The 16,637-nt window shown below is 40.2% G+C and overlaps 1 protein-coding gene across 3 annotated transcripts in view; it reads right to left on the reverse strand.

Moving 5' to 3' along the window:
• The window catches only part of csmd3b (CUB and Sushi multiple domains 3b), a 1,935,846-nt gene that overhangs the window by 196,050 nt on the left and 1,723,159 nt on the right, over positions 1–16,637 (reverse strand). For all 3 annotated transcript variants that reach the window (XM_087986040.1, XM_087986041.1, XM_087986039.1), the window contains one exon: positions 964–1,088. In XM_087986040.1, coding sequence (XP_087842166.1) covers positions 964–1,088 — 125 coding nt within the window. The remainder of the gene's footprint in view (positions 1–963; positions 1,089–16,637) is intronic.

Genomic DNA, 16,637 nt, shown 5'->3' on the forward strand with positions numbered 1-16,637 from the left:
AGTGAATGACTGGTGACAAAGTTCCAAGTCAGCTCAGAAATGGTGGCATTCCCGTGCATTTGCTGTCGGTAAGAATCATGGATTTGTAAGGTGCTGGTGAAGTCTGAGCAATGAAGGCAAACATGCTAAACACCTTCTTAAATCACCCTGTTTACCCAGAATACAAATTTCAAAGAATTATGTACCTGAATCCCTCAGTCTCTCTGTTCTACAACACTACCTAAGGCCGTACCATTAATTGTATTTGCCACCAGTATATTCACAGAAATTTATAGATTTCATTTTACTAAAGTTAAAACTTAAGTGAAAAGTCATGAAAAGTATGAGTATCACTGAAGTGGAATAATAGTGTCAGTTGCCTAATGAACTCTGGGTTTCTGAACTGCAATCAGACAATTTCAATACTTTGCTCAAATTTAATAAGTAATTGCAATTAGATTGCCTTTTTATGCAAATGAACACATACTAATGGCACTAGGAGATGAGTTTATAAATTGCACATCCTGTGCAGAATGTCCTGTGAAACTTTGTAGTCAGTATTAATTCAGAAAATATATACACAGAAGATATGTATCCTTCACAAGAAATGCTTTAATTTTGCCAGAAAAAAAAACACAGTTGTTAAGTGATCGTGAAGCAGGAGACTGTACAAAGGACAGAACAATGGTGTCAAGTTATATGAGATCTCATTGGTACACCAAACTGGGTGACAGATCATGTTCAAATGAGATCTTTGTAGTCCAGGACTCAGGCTTCCAAACATAGCAGTAGGAATTTCTTTTACATCTCGAAAGCCAGTCTATCAACTCATACAATATGATTAAATATTAGCAAATCAACGCTTCTGTATTACATCTGCATGATGTAAGAAACAAACCAAGACACAAACAGAAGCATCAGTTCTATATAATCAGAATTAGATATGACTGAATCGAATAAACAATTCAGAAGTAGAAGCCTTACTTGTATTCCAGCACCTTCCGGCACCATGATTTTCCAGATGCAGTTCAAATTGTTGTCATATGGTTCAGGATAACTTGGAGACAGAATGCTCCCTCTGCGCTTTGTTAAAATTCCACCACAGGGCACTGAAAGAAAATGGAAATGCTGAAACTGAAAAAAAAAGTCCTGACAGTAATATTGGTGTGCATGGAACAGAAAAGGCATGTTGCTACTTGACAAGAGCTTATCGAGGATTTACTAAAGGAACCATGAATAATAGAGCAATTTACTGTCTAGAGAGATTCAAGAAACATTCGGCATCTCTTATTTATTCTCTTTGAATACTTATAAGCACATCAGGAATGGTAAGAGCAGTCGCATAGTGCTGTCATAAGTCAGCAGCCTGAAAAACCACATTCTTAACAATCTAAAATGTAATTTTGAGCACAGTCCTCAATTCAGTAACTAATCTGTTGGTGGAAAGTAGTTTAGTAGATTGATGTACACATCATATAAAATTAAACTTTACAACAATTCATTGACTCACCCATTATCCTAACAAATTATCATGAAATGATGTACTGATGTTTGATCAAAAATGTAGAGTAATTGCATTATAAATTAGTTGAAACTCTTATGGGAGAATTTTAAAGTAAATCAAGCCATGTTTCACATCAGGTAAACTTTAAATTATTGATGTTTAGTATAGTCTTTTGTGAGACCAGCAATACACTTCAGGTAAGCTTTAGATTATTAAACACATTGTGTTCTCTCTGCCATCAAAGAAAAACAACTGATCTACAACCAAACCATGCAAAATCCACTTACGTCCCTACTCTGCGGCTTGGCATCAGATAACCTTCAATATTTGAGCAATTATTAGAAAACGAAAAACTCCCTTGTTTTGCTTGCCTTTTCAAAATCCAGCATTATTCATTAAACGGACAATCAGTAATAATCAATGCACCAGGTGACCTTTGCAAATAGTATTTTGAAGACTGTGAACTATAGAAATAAAATTAGTTCTACAATATCAAGAAGCTTCAGCCACTTGGAAACTATCAACATATTTTTTGATTACAAAACAGTGAAAGAACAGACTTATTTTGTACAGCTGCATTTCAGCTCCACATCAGCAGGAATTGAATAGAGACCTCTACATACTGGTGCAGAAAGGCAGAAAAAAAATGACTTCATAATGAGACCCTGAAAGCATTCTGGCAAGGTTACTGAAGACGTATGCACCAAAACTAGCTGCATCCATAACCAAGCCATTCAGGTACAGTTACAATATGGAAAATTACCCATCTATGCCCTGTACACAAAAAGCAGGTCAAACCCAAATTGGCAAATGACTACACTAACAATCTCCAATAGCAGCAAGATGATGGAGGGTTTGTTTTTGACAATACCACCAAATGGAACTTGCTTAGTTAAAAAAAAAACACTAATACTTAAATTTGGTTCCACCAGAGCCACTCACCTCCCAATCTCATTATAGTCTTTGCCCAAACATGGACAAAAGAGCTGAACTCCAGAGGCAAGGTGAGACTGACTGCACTTAATTTCAAAGGTCGTGATGAATGTCTGGCAAAACAGGAGATGATAGAAATCAGGGGGGTAAAAAAACCTGTCTTCTGGTTGGAGTTATACCTGGAAGAAAACAAAATGGTTGTGGCTGTTGGAGTTATCTCAGCTCCAGGACATCACTGAATGAGTTCCCCCGTTTATTGCCGATGGGCCTCCCATCTTCAGATTTTTCATCATTGATCTTCCCTCCATCATAATGGCATAATCAAAAGTGAGCATGTTTGCAAAGTATTGCACTGTGTTTGGCAGCATTTGTGATTCATCAGATAATGAAAAGTCTATGTCCAAATGCAGGAAGACCTGGGACTGACAAGTGACAAGTAACATGACACAATGCAAGGCAATGATCATCTCCAACAGGAGAGGATGTAACCATGACCCCTTGACATTCAATGCCATTATCATTGCTGACTACACCACTATCCAAATCTTGGGGGGTGCGATTGGGCGGGAGGGGTGAAAGGCCATTGACCATAAACTGAACCTAACCAACGTCTAAATATTGTGGCTACAAAAGCAGATCCAGGGCGGAATTCTGAGGAAATAGAAGTCATTTCTTGTTTCCTCAAAGGCTGCTCACCATCTACAAGGCACACGTCAGGAGTGTGATGGAATACTCTTCATTTGCTTGGATGATTGCAGCTTCAATAAAACTCAAGAGGCTTGACACCATCAATCCAGAGCAAAACAACTGCTTGAGACATCACCACCTCAAACATCCACTCTTTTCACCACTGATGTATAGTAGGAGCAGTGTGTACCCACTGCAAGCTGAATTGCAGTAATTCCCCCGGGCTGCTTTGCCAACACATTCCCAACTCATAAGATCTTCCAGCTAGAAGGGCAACAGATGCATATAACACCATCAACTGTAAGTTCCTCTCCAAATCACAAACCATCCTAACTTGGAACTGGATTGCTGTTCCTTTGCTGTTGTTTGGCTGAAATCTTGAAACCACTTTGAACAGCACTATAGATGTGCCTATAGCTGAAGAACTGCAGAATTCAAGAAAACAGCTAATTACTACCTTTTCCAGGGCAAATAGAAGTAGGTAATTAATGGTGATCTAGCCAATGATTCCCATATCACGAATGACTGGACAACTAAAATGAGACTTCGGAATTTAAAAATATATAATTCACTACATGGCTGTCAGGAAAATGAAAAGGTACATGAAAGTTACCAAATACTCTTGCAGCTTCATAAATGATTGTGAGAGGGTCTTGGTTACCTGAGATGCAGCTACAGGCGGCAGGAAACATTGAAGTTCACCAAAAGTAGGAGATAGAACCTTGTTGCATATGCACATCATTGATGTCTTAATATTTCACGCAAAGTACGTCACACCTGAACTTCTCTGAACTGTGTCACAATTAGATCTTTTAAAGCAGATGTTAAAGTTCTAATTTGGCACTATCAGTTCAAGTTCCTCCTAACCTCTGTATACCTTCAAAGACAAAGATTTAGAAAAAAACAGAGAAATTTTAACTCCTTTGCCTGGCAGAAGCTAGATGCAACATCAGAGCTGGATGTTTCTTTCCCTGCAGCTCATAGGTGTTTCTACTAATGTGTTTAATTAGTTCCCACAGGGGTGCACACAAAGGGGCTTACAGCAGAGGCAAAGGTAACGTGGCTGCAACAGACAGCCAGTAGACTATGTACAACTATATTTCTTCAAATAGCCCATTTTTATAAATAAAGTCCATGCACTATCATTTACAGTTACAAGGTATACAAGCCACCCAAAATACAAAGAAAATGATTATTCATTAACAAAACTGCTAACAATTGTATAACAATCGCCATGGTAACTATTGTCATTGATCCATTTTAATTGCGAAGGAAGGGTAAATCTCTGAGGCAGATTGAGCTTGCAGGTGGTGAGATCATCAGTGATCAGCAGTGATCCTGATTAGCAGTGAAGGCACGGTTTCTCTTTTGTACATAAATATCTGCTGTTGTTACAATATATTTGCTTTTTCACATTCACTGCATATAAGCAAGTGACGACTATTCAAAACAGGTCTCATGATGACATGTACTGACTTGTTAGCAACAATGAATATTTGCTCTCTGACTGGCTCACTAATAGTTAGCTCTGGCAATAACTTGGCATTTTTGTCAAAGTAATTTTTTTTTGCTTCACTTCAACTTGATTTTGTCACTGAAACCTATTGCTACTTTTGGATTCAGAAGTATTTACCATGGTTGAAAGAAAGGTTTTGGGCAATACAATATAAGTCTTAAGTTTGGGATACATTCACAGCTTCACTCAATGTAATTCTCCACTCAACAATGCAGAATTCTGTTCTAGAACTGCTTGATTTCTTTGTGGTCACTTTGGTGATTTTCACTGCTACCTCACACTTTCTGCTAGACTGGGGATGGTGTGGAAATGTTACCTGGCTTTGCATTTTTCACTCATTTACGAAGCAGTGAATTTATTTACTCATCTGGAATGTCAATAACAACCGAAACATTCTTCAAGGTATTTTACAATCACATTTATAATTATGATTTGGAGGTGAAGGTGTTGGACAGTGATGTACAAAGCTAAAAATCACATAACACCAAGTTATGGTCCAACAGGTTAATTTGGAAGCACAGGCTTTTGGAGCTCTGCTCCTTCATCACGTGGTTGTGGAGAATAAGTTTGTAGGACACAGAATTTATAGCACAGGTTTACAGTGTGATGTAACTGAAATTATATATTGAAAAAGACCTGGATTGTTTGTTAAGTCTCTCACCTTTTAGAATGGCCATGTTGGTTTCAGTTCTTTCATATGTAAATCCCAGAACTTTTTTTATATATATTACATTCTCTAGTGAACTTTAACAATAGGTGCCATGTTGGCCCAAATAATGCATTGAAGGTGTGAGGTGCCCTGTGTGAGGCTGTCTGTGCCCCAATGTTCAAACTGATTCTAATCTAAAAGAAGGATTCACAAAACCTTACAAAGATTCCTGCAGTTTTTGAGCTAAACAAAATGTAATTCTGCAAGTACAAATTCACCCCACAAACATATATGTATGGGTGGTAGTTGTTGATCTCAGCTGGTTAACTTCCAGTACTCAGGATTCTAGCTGACGGTGACATATCATCAGTGCTTGTAAAAATGTAGAGGACTATCGCATTTCAATTTTCATCCTTTATTTGTTTGGAATGATGTGTTTGTTAAGGGGCCTTTATTTTGTTTAACTTGACATTTATTAGATGCAATGCATTAAGTGGTGTTGTCCTAAATAGTTTTAGGATAAAGGGGAGCAGATTTAAGAAGAGATGAGGAAACATTAATTCCCTCAAACAGTCATGAATTGTTGAATTTACTACTACAGAGTATGGTGGACGCCAGGACGTTGAATAAATCCAAGGAGGAGGTAGACAGATTGTTAAGTATTAACGGGTTGAAGTGACATGGTGAATGGGCAGGAAAGGAGAGTTGAGGTTGAGATCCAATTAGCCATGATCACATGAAATAGTGGAGCAGGCTCAAGGGACTGAATTGTCAAATTTTGCTCTGAGTTCCTTTGTACATATTTGGCCAGTGGAATACTTCCTTTGCCTCTCTCAGGATAGTCACAATGCCTTGATGGCTGTAATTGATGTGCTTCAGCAATTTTTTTTTTACAACTCCTTTACATCTCCTCTAAATCACTTGTACAAGATGTGATCTCAGGTATCATTTCATCTCTGTATAACCAACACTCTCTTAAGGCCACACGTATGTCTGTGATACCTGTAGGCCATCGTCTCATCAGTACTTCCCGCAGCACTCAGTGAGTTACAACGTTGTATAATTTATTTGATCTGAGCTATACTTGCCTTTCCGACAACATCCATTTTAGCTTGAGTACATCCAGAGCATCTCAAATCTTTGCATCTCATCCAATCTGGAAGATTTCATACACTGTCTTCGCACCCTACCCTTTCACATGGGGATTGGTTGCTTCAAAGCATGTCAGTATTGCACTTCTAGGCGGAGATGGGTACTGCAGATGGTGGAGATTAGAGTCAAGATTAGAGTGGTGCTGGAAAAGCACAGCAGGTCAGGCAGCATCCGAGTAGCAGGAAAATTGAAGTTTCAGGCAAAAGCCCTTTATCAGGAAACCTGATGAAGGATTTTTGCCCGAAACGTCAATTTTCCTGCCAGTAATGTACATCTGTTTGCCTTGCTTCAGATGATGTCTCTACAAATAAAGTAATATTTATGCAGATGCTTTGGAGCAGATAGAAAGGGATTCAGGAACTTACTTTGCAGTGGATCATGGATAGACTTTCTGCTATGCATTTTCAGGTATGCTCAAAAGCAAAGATAATGGCCAGACAGTTGTCAGATTTTTGAATAATTAATCACTTTGACTTGATTATGTTTAAACTTAGAGGAGAAAGTGAGGTCTGCAGATGCTGGAGATCAGAGCTGAAAATGTGTTGCTGGAAAAGTGCAGCAGGTCAGGCAGCATCCAGGGAACAGGAGAATCGACGTTTCAGACATAAGCCCTTCTTCAGGAATCCTTCATAAGCCTTTCCTGAAGAAGGGCTTATGCCTGAAAAGTCGATTCTCCTGTTCCCTGGATGCTGCCTGACCTGCTGCGCTATTCCAGCAACACATTTTCAGCTATGTTTAAACTTAATCAATTGTAAAATAGCCTTTATTTTTTCTGTAGAGTGAAAGGCCATAAGGCCAAAGCACAATTAAAGGCATTCATTTACGGCTTTATGGTTGTTGTTTTATCACTTAAGCTAATGCAAACTTAAGCTAACATACATGCAAATCCTTTGAAGTAAACGTTTTTACTCAAAAACACAAATATGTTTTAAACTGTTAGCACAAAGTATGTAACAGGGCTTTTTAAAATGTATTCATGTGATGTGGGCATTGCTGGGTGGCCAGCACTTATAGCCATTTCCTAGTTGCCCTTGGGAAGATGGTGGGAAGGTGGGAAGGTGTCTTCTTGAACCGCTGCAGCACATATGCTATAGGTAGATCCAAAATGCCCTTCGGGATTTTGACCCAGTGACAATGAAGGAACAGCAATATATTTCCAAGTCAGGATGGTGAGAGACATGGAGACGAATTTGCAGCTGATGGTGTTCCCACGTATCTGATGCCCTTGTCCTTCTGGATGGCAGTAGCTGTGGATTTGAAAGGTGCTGCCTCAGATTCATTGGTGAATTTCTGCAGCGCATCTTGTAGATCACACACAGTGCAGCTACTGAACATCGGTGATGGAGGGGGTGGATACTTGTGGCTGTGTGTCAATCAAATGGGCACCTTTGTCCTGGAGAGTGCCAAGCTTCTTGAGGTGTTGGAGTTGCATTCATCTCAGGAAGTTGGAAGTACTCTATCATAATCCTGACTTGTCGATAGTGAACAGGCTTTGGGAGTTCACCTCGTGAGTTACTCTCCACATTATTCCCTGCCTCTGACCACCTCTTATACCACTGTGTTTATGCATCGAGTCTAGTTGAGTTTCTAGTCAATGTTAACACCCAGGATGCTAATAGTGGGGGATTCAGTGATGGTACCACAATTGAATGTCAAGGGATGATGGTTAGATTGTCTTTTATTAGTGATTGTCATTGTCTGGCATTTGTGTGGTGTGAATGTTATTTGCCACTTGTAAGCGAATCCAGGATATTGTCCAAATCTTGTTGCATTTAAACATTGACTGCTTCAGTACCAATGAATCACAAATGGTGCTGAACATTCTGCAAACATGGTTATGTATACTAGATTGCATTGTTATATTAAGATTTAACTTGTTTGAGGCATTCACAGTTATTATTCAGTCATGTAATGTTCATGTAGGTAAAGGGAATTGATAAAATTTGGAGAACAAGCACTGTGTTAATTGAGAAATTTGGTATAATAATTAATCACTATGAAGTGACCCTACATATTCAAAGCAGATGTTTTAATTGTTCATTGGTGCCACTTTATTTATGTAAAATGTATAGAATTAGTAAACTAGGAAAGTCAAACTATTTTAAGAAGGATGTTCTTACAATATGACTGATGATAAAACTAGAATCAAGATACAATAGGAAGTCACTAAGATGATCATGATTTGGAGATGCCAGATTGGGGTGTACTAAGTTAAAAATCACACAACACCAGGTTATAGTCCAACAGGTTTATTTGGAAGCACACTAGCTTTCAGAGCGCTGTCCTTCATCAGGTGGTTGTGGAGTACACAATTGTAAGACACAGAATTTATTGCAAAAGTTTACAGTGAGATGTAAATGAAATTACACATTGAAAAATATCTTGATTGTTTGTTGAGTCTCTCATCTGTTAGAATGGGCATGCTAGCTTCACTTCTTTCACATGCAAATCACAAACTTTTTTAACATTCTCAGGTTCCTTGTAACAATTGGTGTCAGCTTGATAAGACGTTGAAAAGGTGTTAGCCCCCTGTGTTCTGTTGTCTGTGCCATAATGTTTAGACTGATTCTAATCTAAAAAGTGACTTAACAGAGTCTTACATGGATTCATACAGTTTTTGAACAAAGTACAATGTAATTCTGCAAGTACAAATTCATCCCACAAACGTATATGTGTACGTATGCATGTAGGTTTTTGTGTGTGTGTATGTATGTGTCAAGGGTGGGGGATTGTGAGTTCTGTGAGAGAGAGAGAGGTTATATGTGTGCGTGTGAGGGTAAAGGGGTTTAAGTCTGTGAAAAGGTGCATGTGGGAGTGTATGTGTCTGTAGGAGTGTGTGTAAGTGTCTGTGTGCGTGTCTGTATATAGGTGTGCATTTGTGTATGTCTGTTTGTGTGTAGGAGTGTCTGTGTGTGTGTTTCGTGCAATGGTGGTCACCTGTAGTGTGACATGAACCCAACGTCCCAGTTGAGGCCCTCCCTATGGGTTCCGAACTTAGCTATCAGCCTCTGCTTGGCCACTTTTCGCTGCTGCCCGAAGTCCGCCTTGGAGGATGGTCACCCAAAGGTCCGAGGTTGAATGTCCTGGATCGCTGAAGTGTTCTCCAACTGGGAGGGAACACTCCTGTCTTTTGATTGTTGTGAGGTGCCCATTCATCTGTTGCCGTAGCCTCTGCTCGGTTCCACAAATGTACCATGCCTCTGGGCATCCCTGCCTGCAACGTATGAGATAGACAACACTGGCTGAGTCACTTGAGTACCTGCCACGTACATGGTGGGAGGTGTCCCCACATGTAATGGTGGTATCCATGTCTACACTCTGACAGGTCTTGCAGCGCCTACCATATGGAGCTGTCCTGAAAGCTGGGCAGTTTGCTACAAACAATGATCTGTTAGAGGTTTGGCAGTTGTTTAAAGGCGAGCAGTGGAAGTGTGGGGAAGGTTTTGGCGAGGTGCTCATCCTCATTGATAATGTGATGCAGGTCGCGAAGAACATGGAGTCGTTTTTGGCTCCTGGGAAGCACTGGACAACAAGGGTACCCTGTCAGTTGCAGCACGTGTCTGTCTCCTGAGGAGGTCATTACGGTTCCTTGCTGTGGCACGTCAGAACTGGCGGTCGGTGAATTGAGCATCGTACCCCGTTCTTATGAGGGCATCCTTGAGTACTTCCAGGTGCCCGTCACGTTCCTCCTCATCTGAACAGATCCGCTGTATGCATAGGGCTTGTCCATAGGGGATGGCTGTTTTAATATATTTGGATGGAAGCTGGAGAAGTGTAGCATTGTGAGGTTGTCTGTGGGTGTGCGGTAGAGTGTGGTGCTGAGGTGTCCATCCTTGATGGACATGCATGTGTCCAAGAATGAGACAGATAGTAGAGAGTAGTCCACGATGAGTTGATGGTGGGATGAAACTTGTTGATATCACTGTGTAGTTTGTAGCCATGTAGCCATGGGGACTAAATTTGCACCCCAAAAGTCCAACATCTTCATGTACAGGTTTGAACAAGACTTCTTCTCTACACAAGACCTCCAACCAATACTATACACCAGGTACATTGATGACATTTTCTTCCTCTGGACCCATGGCAAGGAGTCACTGATGAAATTTCACATACACAGACACTCCTACACATACATAGACACACAAAGACAGACACATACACTCACACACGCTCCTACAGACACACACACTCCCACACTCACACATGCACCTTCTCACAGACTTAAACCCCTTTACCCTCACACATAAACTCTCACAGAACTCACAACCCTCTACCCCAGATACACACAGACACAACACACATACACACATGCACACATACACATATACGTTTGTGGGGTGAATTTGTACTTGCAAAGTTACATTATACTTTGCTCAACAACTGCATGAATCCATGTAAGACTGTTAACTCATTTATTAGATTAGAATCAGTCTTAAACATTATGGCACAGACAACAGAAGACAAGGGGCTAACACCTTTTCAACATCTTATCTGGCTGACACCAATTGTTACAGGGAACCTGAGAATGTAACTTTTAAAAAAACTTGCAAAGTTACATTGTACTTTTCTCAAAAACTGCATGAATCCATGTAAGACTCTGTTAACTCAATTTTTAGATTAGAATCAGTCTAAACATTAAGGCACAGACAGTGAACACGGGGCAAACACCTTCAACATCTTAACATCTTATCTGGCTGACACCAATTGTTAGTTAACCTGAGAATGTAACTTTTTAAAAAAAGTTTGTGATTTACATATGAAAGAAGTGAAACTATCATGCTCATTCTAACAGGTGAAAAACTCAACAAACAATCAAGGTATTTTTCAATGTATAATTTCAGTTACATCACACTGTAAACTTTTGCTATAAATTCAGTATCTTACAATTGTGTACTCCACAATCACCTGATGAAGGAGCAGTGCTCTGAAAGCTAGTGCTTCCAAATAAACCTGTTGGACTATAACCTGGAGTTGTGTCATTTTTAACTAAGATGATCATTACTTTTAAAGAATCTAATCAAGAATTGGGCAGATACTGCCTTGTCAACCTGAGATTAACCATGAATTATTCATGCACTAATAAGTCATTTAGAGTTCAGGTAGTTTTTTGGCATGGACAGGAGTTAATAAGGCCTGGATTTTAGTGGTTCGATGCACACCAATGGAAGAATAAAGGCAGAAGTAGAATATAAGTTAACATTACATAATATGGACCTGTGCCCAGTCAACCAGTGTTGTGAACTAGCAACCCACTATGGATATAGAGTCATAGACATGTACAGCTTGGAAACAGACACTTTGGTCCAACTCATCATGCTGACCAGATATCCTAACTTAATCTCATCCCATTTACCAGCACTTGGTCCATTCCCCTCTAAACCTTTCCTATTCATGAACCCAGTCCAATGTCTTTTAAATGCTGTAATTGTACCAGCCTCCACCACTTCCTCTGGCAGCTCATTCCATACACACACTATCTTCTGCATGAAAACGTTGCCCTTAGGTTCCTTTTATATTTTATCCCTCTCACCCTGAACCTATGCCTTCTAGTTCTTAGTTCCCCCACCCCAGGGAAAAGATCTTGTATATTTATCCTATCCATGCCCTTCATGATTTTATAAACTCTATAAGGTCACACCTCAGCCTCTGACACTCCAGGGAAAACTACCCCAGCCCATTCAGCTTCCCCCTTTGGCTCAAATCCTCTAACCCTGGCAACGTCTTTGTAGACCTTTTCTGAACCCTTTCAAGTTTCACAACACCATTCTGATAGGAAGGAGACCAGAACTACATGCAATATTCCAAAAGTGACCTAACCAATGTCCTGCACAGCTGCAACATGACCTCCTAACTCCTATACTCAATTCTAAAAAAATTGAAAAATATTATTCCATACCTACTTGCTTTGACAATATTAATAAATTCTGCAAACTTTATGAAAATACCTGAAATTGGTCTTATACCTAACCAGGACTCGTTGAAATTGGATTAGCTGTCAAATTTAGTTTTTAATTGCAAATGCCATTCAGTTTATAAATAAAATGCACCCAAAAATCTTGTATTCCTTTCAGAGCATAGTTTCATTCAGTTTATGTGAACATCCTATATGCATCCTATATGCTGTATAAGTGTTAGTCCAAATCCTGTCTCGCTGGCATCACACTGCAATGTACCTTCATCATGATAGAATGGTTTAGTCTAGTTTCAACACAAGTTGCTGGTTCAAGTGAAAGCTGCTTCTTGTTCTATACCTCAATACTGTTGGACATCTTTAGCAGTGAGTTTGTATTGTGTCTCACAGTCAAATGACAAACTACACACAAACCTTTGGGAAATCCAATAAATCACTACATTGTTTTTTTTGTGGCTGCATCTCCATTACAGCTCAATTTCACTTCGAGTGGATTTGGGGGAAGTCCATTTATTGTCAGTGTATTAACTATGTATTTGTTTTCTGACATCTTCAATTGCAATCTCTTTTTGTTCAGCTACAGGCTCATCAGGGGTCTCTATTGTCTCATTAGACTGTGGTTATGATCTGTGATAGCTTCTGCCATTGTGTCTCCAGTGCTTAGACCAGCAGATCATCGACAATGGTTTCCAATTTGGAAAGATTACTCCCTTATGCTGTGTGTATTGATGTATTTCTGCAGCAGTGGGAATGCCAAGTGGCATGTGCAACCATCTGTATCGCCTAAATGACATCCAGAATGCAGGTAGAAAATTATTGAGTCCATCAGTCAGTGGAAATGTAGAGCGGTAGGGGAATGGGTCTGGATGGAAAACTGTTCAAAGGATCAGTGTGGACTTGTTGGGCCAAATGACCCCATATTGTGGGGTTTCTATGATACATACTTGCAAGTAAACATTTGTTTTATCAAAGCTAGTGGAGACTTTTGCTTTGACAGGTTGTACCAGAATATCTCCAATAATTGGGAAATGGTAGCAACGTACATCAGCATACTTCCAGTTTTCCAGGTGTTTTCACTGTTGCCATGTTGCTAATCTAGTCAACAGGAATTACCACGTTTTTAATTTTTCATTTATTTTCCAGCTTTTCTTTCTTCTCTTTCAGAATGGACATGAAACAACTGGAACTCTCCTCAGCAGATGGCAATTTGGGCTCATATTGTCACCCACTTTAAGATGATATTCACTAGGAAGACATCCAAGACCTGCAAAAAGCATCTTTATAATCTTCTAGAACATGTTCAGTGGACAATGGCTTAATAACTAGTAAATCTGAACATCCCAGAAGAGATTGCAATGATGTATTTTAACACCTGTTAATTCTTCAATTCAATTTCCTGAAAATATATTTTAAACAAGAGTTCCAGTCTACTTGGTGTGGCACTCCCGTCCAATATACAAAATGTTTATCAACTCTCATGACGATATCTGAAATTGTATGGTGTATGTTAATTTTCTGATCTATTTGAAGTTCCAACCTTTTACATTAGAGATCTCCAAATTCCACAGAATGTGGATTCAGGCTATGACATGTACTTAGGGCAATAAACTTGCTACAGAAGTTTCTGGAAAATTTTCATGTAACGGTGATATAAGAGTAAAATTTTTGCCATTCTTTCCTTGAGGAAATTTGCAAATAACACAAATGCAGTGGGTTTAAGTTGAACAATTACTACATATGAGCTTCATCGACTGTTTGCACCAAATCTGAGGTGTGGATTCTCTGTGCAGACATTCTCACAATCGACCGAATCACAAACTCACTGGAGACCAAACTGCAGTCCTTTGCCTTTTCAATTGCAATGCATGTGAGTGACTTGTCTGTCAATGCCAGGCTAGCGTGCTGATGTACCTTCAGCATTCTCTTTCTCAACAGCAGCCAACAAGGGTTCAGCGCCTATGTCTGACTGAGCAGAGTTTGGAAACTATTGCTGCTTCTGATGCAGATTCTGCACAGCTGTGACTGCCACAAGTGTCTGCTTGTGTTCACTTTTAATGTGTGAATCACAAGTTAAAAACCCAACTAACTATCTCGATGGACCCGTAAAAGAGTGACGATCTGCAAGGTTCGTCTTATTAAGATCGCCCTGAAAAGGAAGCATGTATACTTATACTTGCATTTGTCTTGCTCCATAGAAGTCATCTTTACAGAAAAAAGTGTGGGAATTAAGCTTAAAATTCACATTACTTCAGAGTTTTGACCTTGGCCATGTCACTTAAGGACTTTAACATTTAGTTTCAAATCCCACCTCTCAATCTGTACCTTATTCTGTTTTCTTGCATGATAATATAATTGTTTTGGGTCAGGGCAGATTTTTGGCAGCAAAGTAACAGAGCTGCATGTGGGCTCTTGCCAGGGGCCCATCTGCTCCCATCTGTTTTCCTTCTTTATTTTATTTCAGCTTCTGCTCTTTTTTTCTCTCTTGACTTTCTTTCTCTCTTGGTTTCTTTTTCATCTTTTCTGTAGTGGATTGGTCGGCAGCACTAGCCCATCAGTGAGAGCAGGCCGCAGGCGGAGCAGCAGACTTCTCCAGGCGAGCAGAGGCAGGTGATGGCAGTCAGGACGTTATACCCGTGATGGGAGGTCTGTGCCAGCAAATGCATTCTCCCGGCATTCTGGGCTTGTGACAGTGGCAGCAAAGCTTCTTTGGCAACCAGGGACAGAGGTGCTGGCGGAAACGAACTCTTCAAGATGGTTATACTGACAAGGCAACAGCTCAGTTGAAGCAGAACTCGTGGCCCAGTGGCAGCTTGGCCTGACAGCAGAGCCAGGGACTCTTGGTTATGGGGCGAGCATGGGCTCAGTGGTGTCAGTGAAGTGGAACTCAGCAGCCAAGAGATGGCGTCTGAAGTGGGGTGTCTCCTCCATTGTTGGTGGGTCCAGTGCAGGCAGCGGTGAGGTGGTGGAGGCCTTGAGACAAGCTGCCAGCATGGACTGGGTCAGAAAGACTGACGGTCTGAACTTTTCACTTCTTTATATTTCTCATTTATTCCTATGTAATACTGGACTATTTATTTCTTGACACTTTAATTATATTTTTTGTTCCTAAAAATTTGATCTTAAGTATCTGTACCCAAAAATATTTTTACCCAAGATGGTGGCGACTGTAAACTCTTCATTGTACTGATTGGAGTATATGTGATAATAAAGCTAATTCGATTCAATTCAATTTTTATCTTTTAGTAATATTTATATTTTTAGTGTTTTATTAAATATAACAAAATATAACAAACTCTTTACCTGATAACTCTGGATTGATATGGCACTTGATATGGCACACAGCATTACATACAATGAAGCAGAAATGTAATTGATAAAAAGCATCAATCTTTCAAAATTGAAGTACTGCCATTACCTAACTTCCGAAGAAAACAGGAATTTATTCACCATTCAACACCTGGTCATAACGACTAACTTATAGTGGTCTGGTTAGATCATGAGAAAACAGCATCCTGTTTGTACACATAGCCTGGAAACATCTCTAACACTGTGCATCCCTCCAGTTATCTCCAAGCATGCCTTGTTCATAACAGTAGTGGGATTCATCCTCCCATTGCTTGGGGATAGGATCTCCTTTCAGGTTCAGACTGCATCCTGTGTGTGCACTGTCCTCAGTCTGAGATTCTTTCATGTGGTAGCACATCACCCCGTGAGAAGATTTGTAGCTCGGGTGCTCGTTGTTGTGGTTCTGTTCGCCGAGCTGGGAATTTGTGTTGCAGACGTTTCGTCCCCTGTCTAGGTGACATCCTCAGTGCTTGGGAGCCTCCTGTGAAGCACTACTATGCTGTTTCCTCCAGCATTTATAGTGATTTGAATCTGCCGCTTCTGGTTGTCAGTTCCAGCTGTCCGCTGCAGTGGCCGGTATATTGGGTCCAGGTCGACCTGGACCCAATATGCCGGCCGCTGCAATGGACAGCTGGAACTGAAAACCGGAAGCGGCAGATTCAAACCACTATAAATGCTGGAAGAGACAGCACAGAAGTGCTTCACAGGAGGCTCCCAAGCACTGAGGATGTCACCTAGACAGGGGACGAAACGTCTGCAACACAAATTCCCAGCTCGGCGAACAGAACCACAACAACATCACCCCTTCCTCTCAGTTTGGGAATAAGAAATCACAAAACAAATAAAAATGCCAACACCGAATGAATGCTGAGGCACTGTCTTAACTTGAATTTAACCCGTTTCCAGTGCAAACCATGGGGTGTGTTCTGGTATAGTTTAAATAATTGTCAATATTGTCTTG

This window comes from Chiloscyllium plagiosum, unplaced genomic scaffold (genome assembly GCF_037043375.1).
Source record: "Chiloscyllium plagiosum isolate Xiang-an unplaced genomic scaffold, Cpla_swu_hap1 HiC_scaffold_4, whole genome shotgun sequence".
NCBI classification, from domain to species: Eukaryota; Metazoa; Chordata; class Chondrichthyes; order Orectolobiformes; family Hemiscylliidae; genus Chiloscyllium; species Chiloscyllium plagiosum.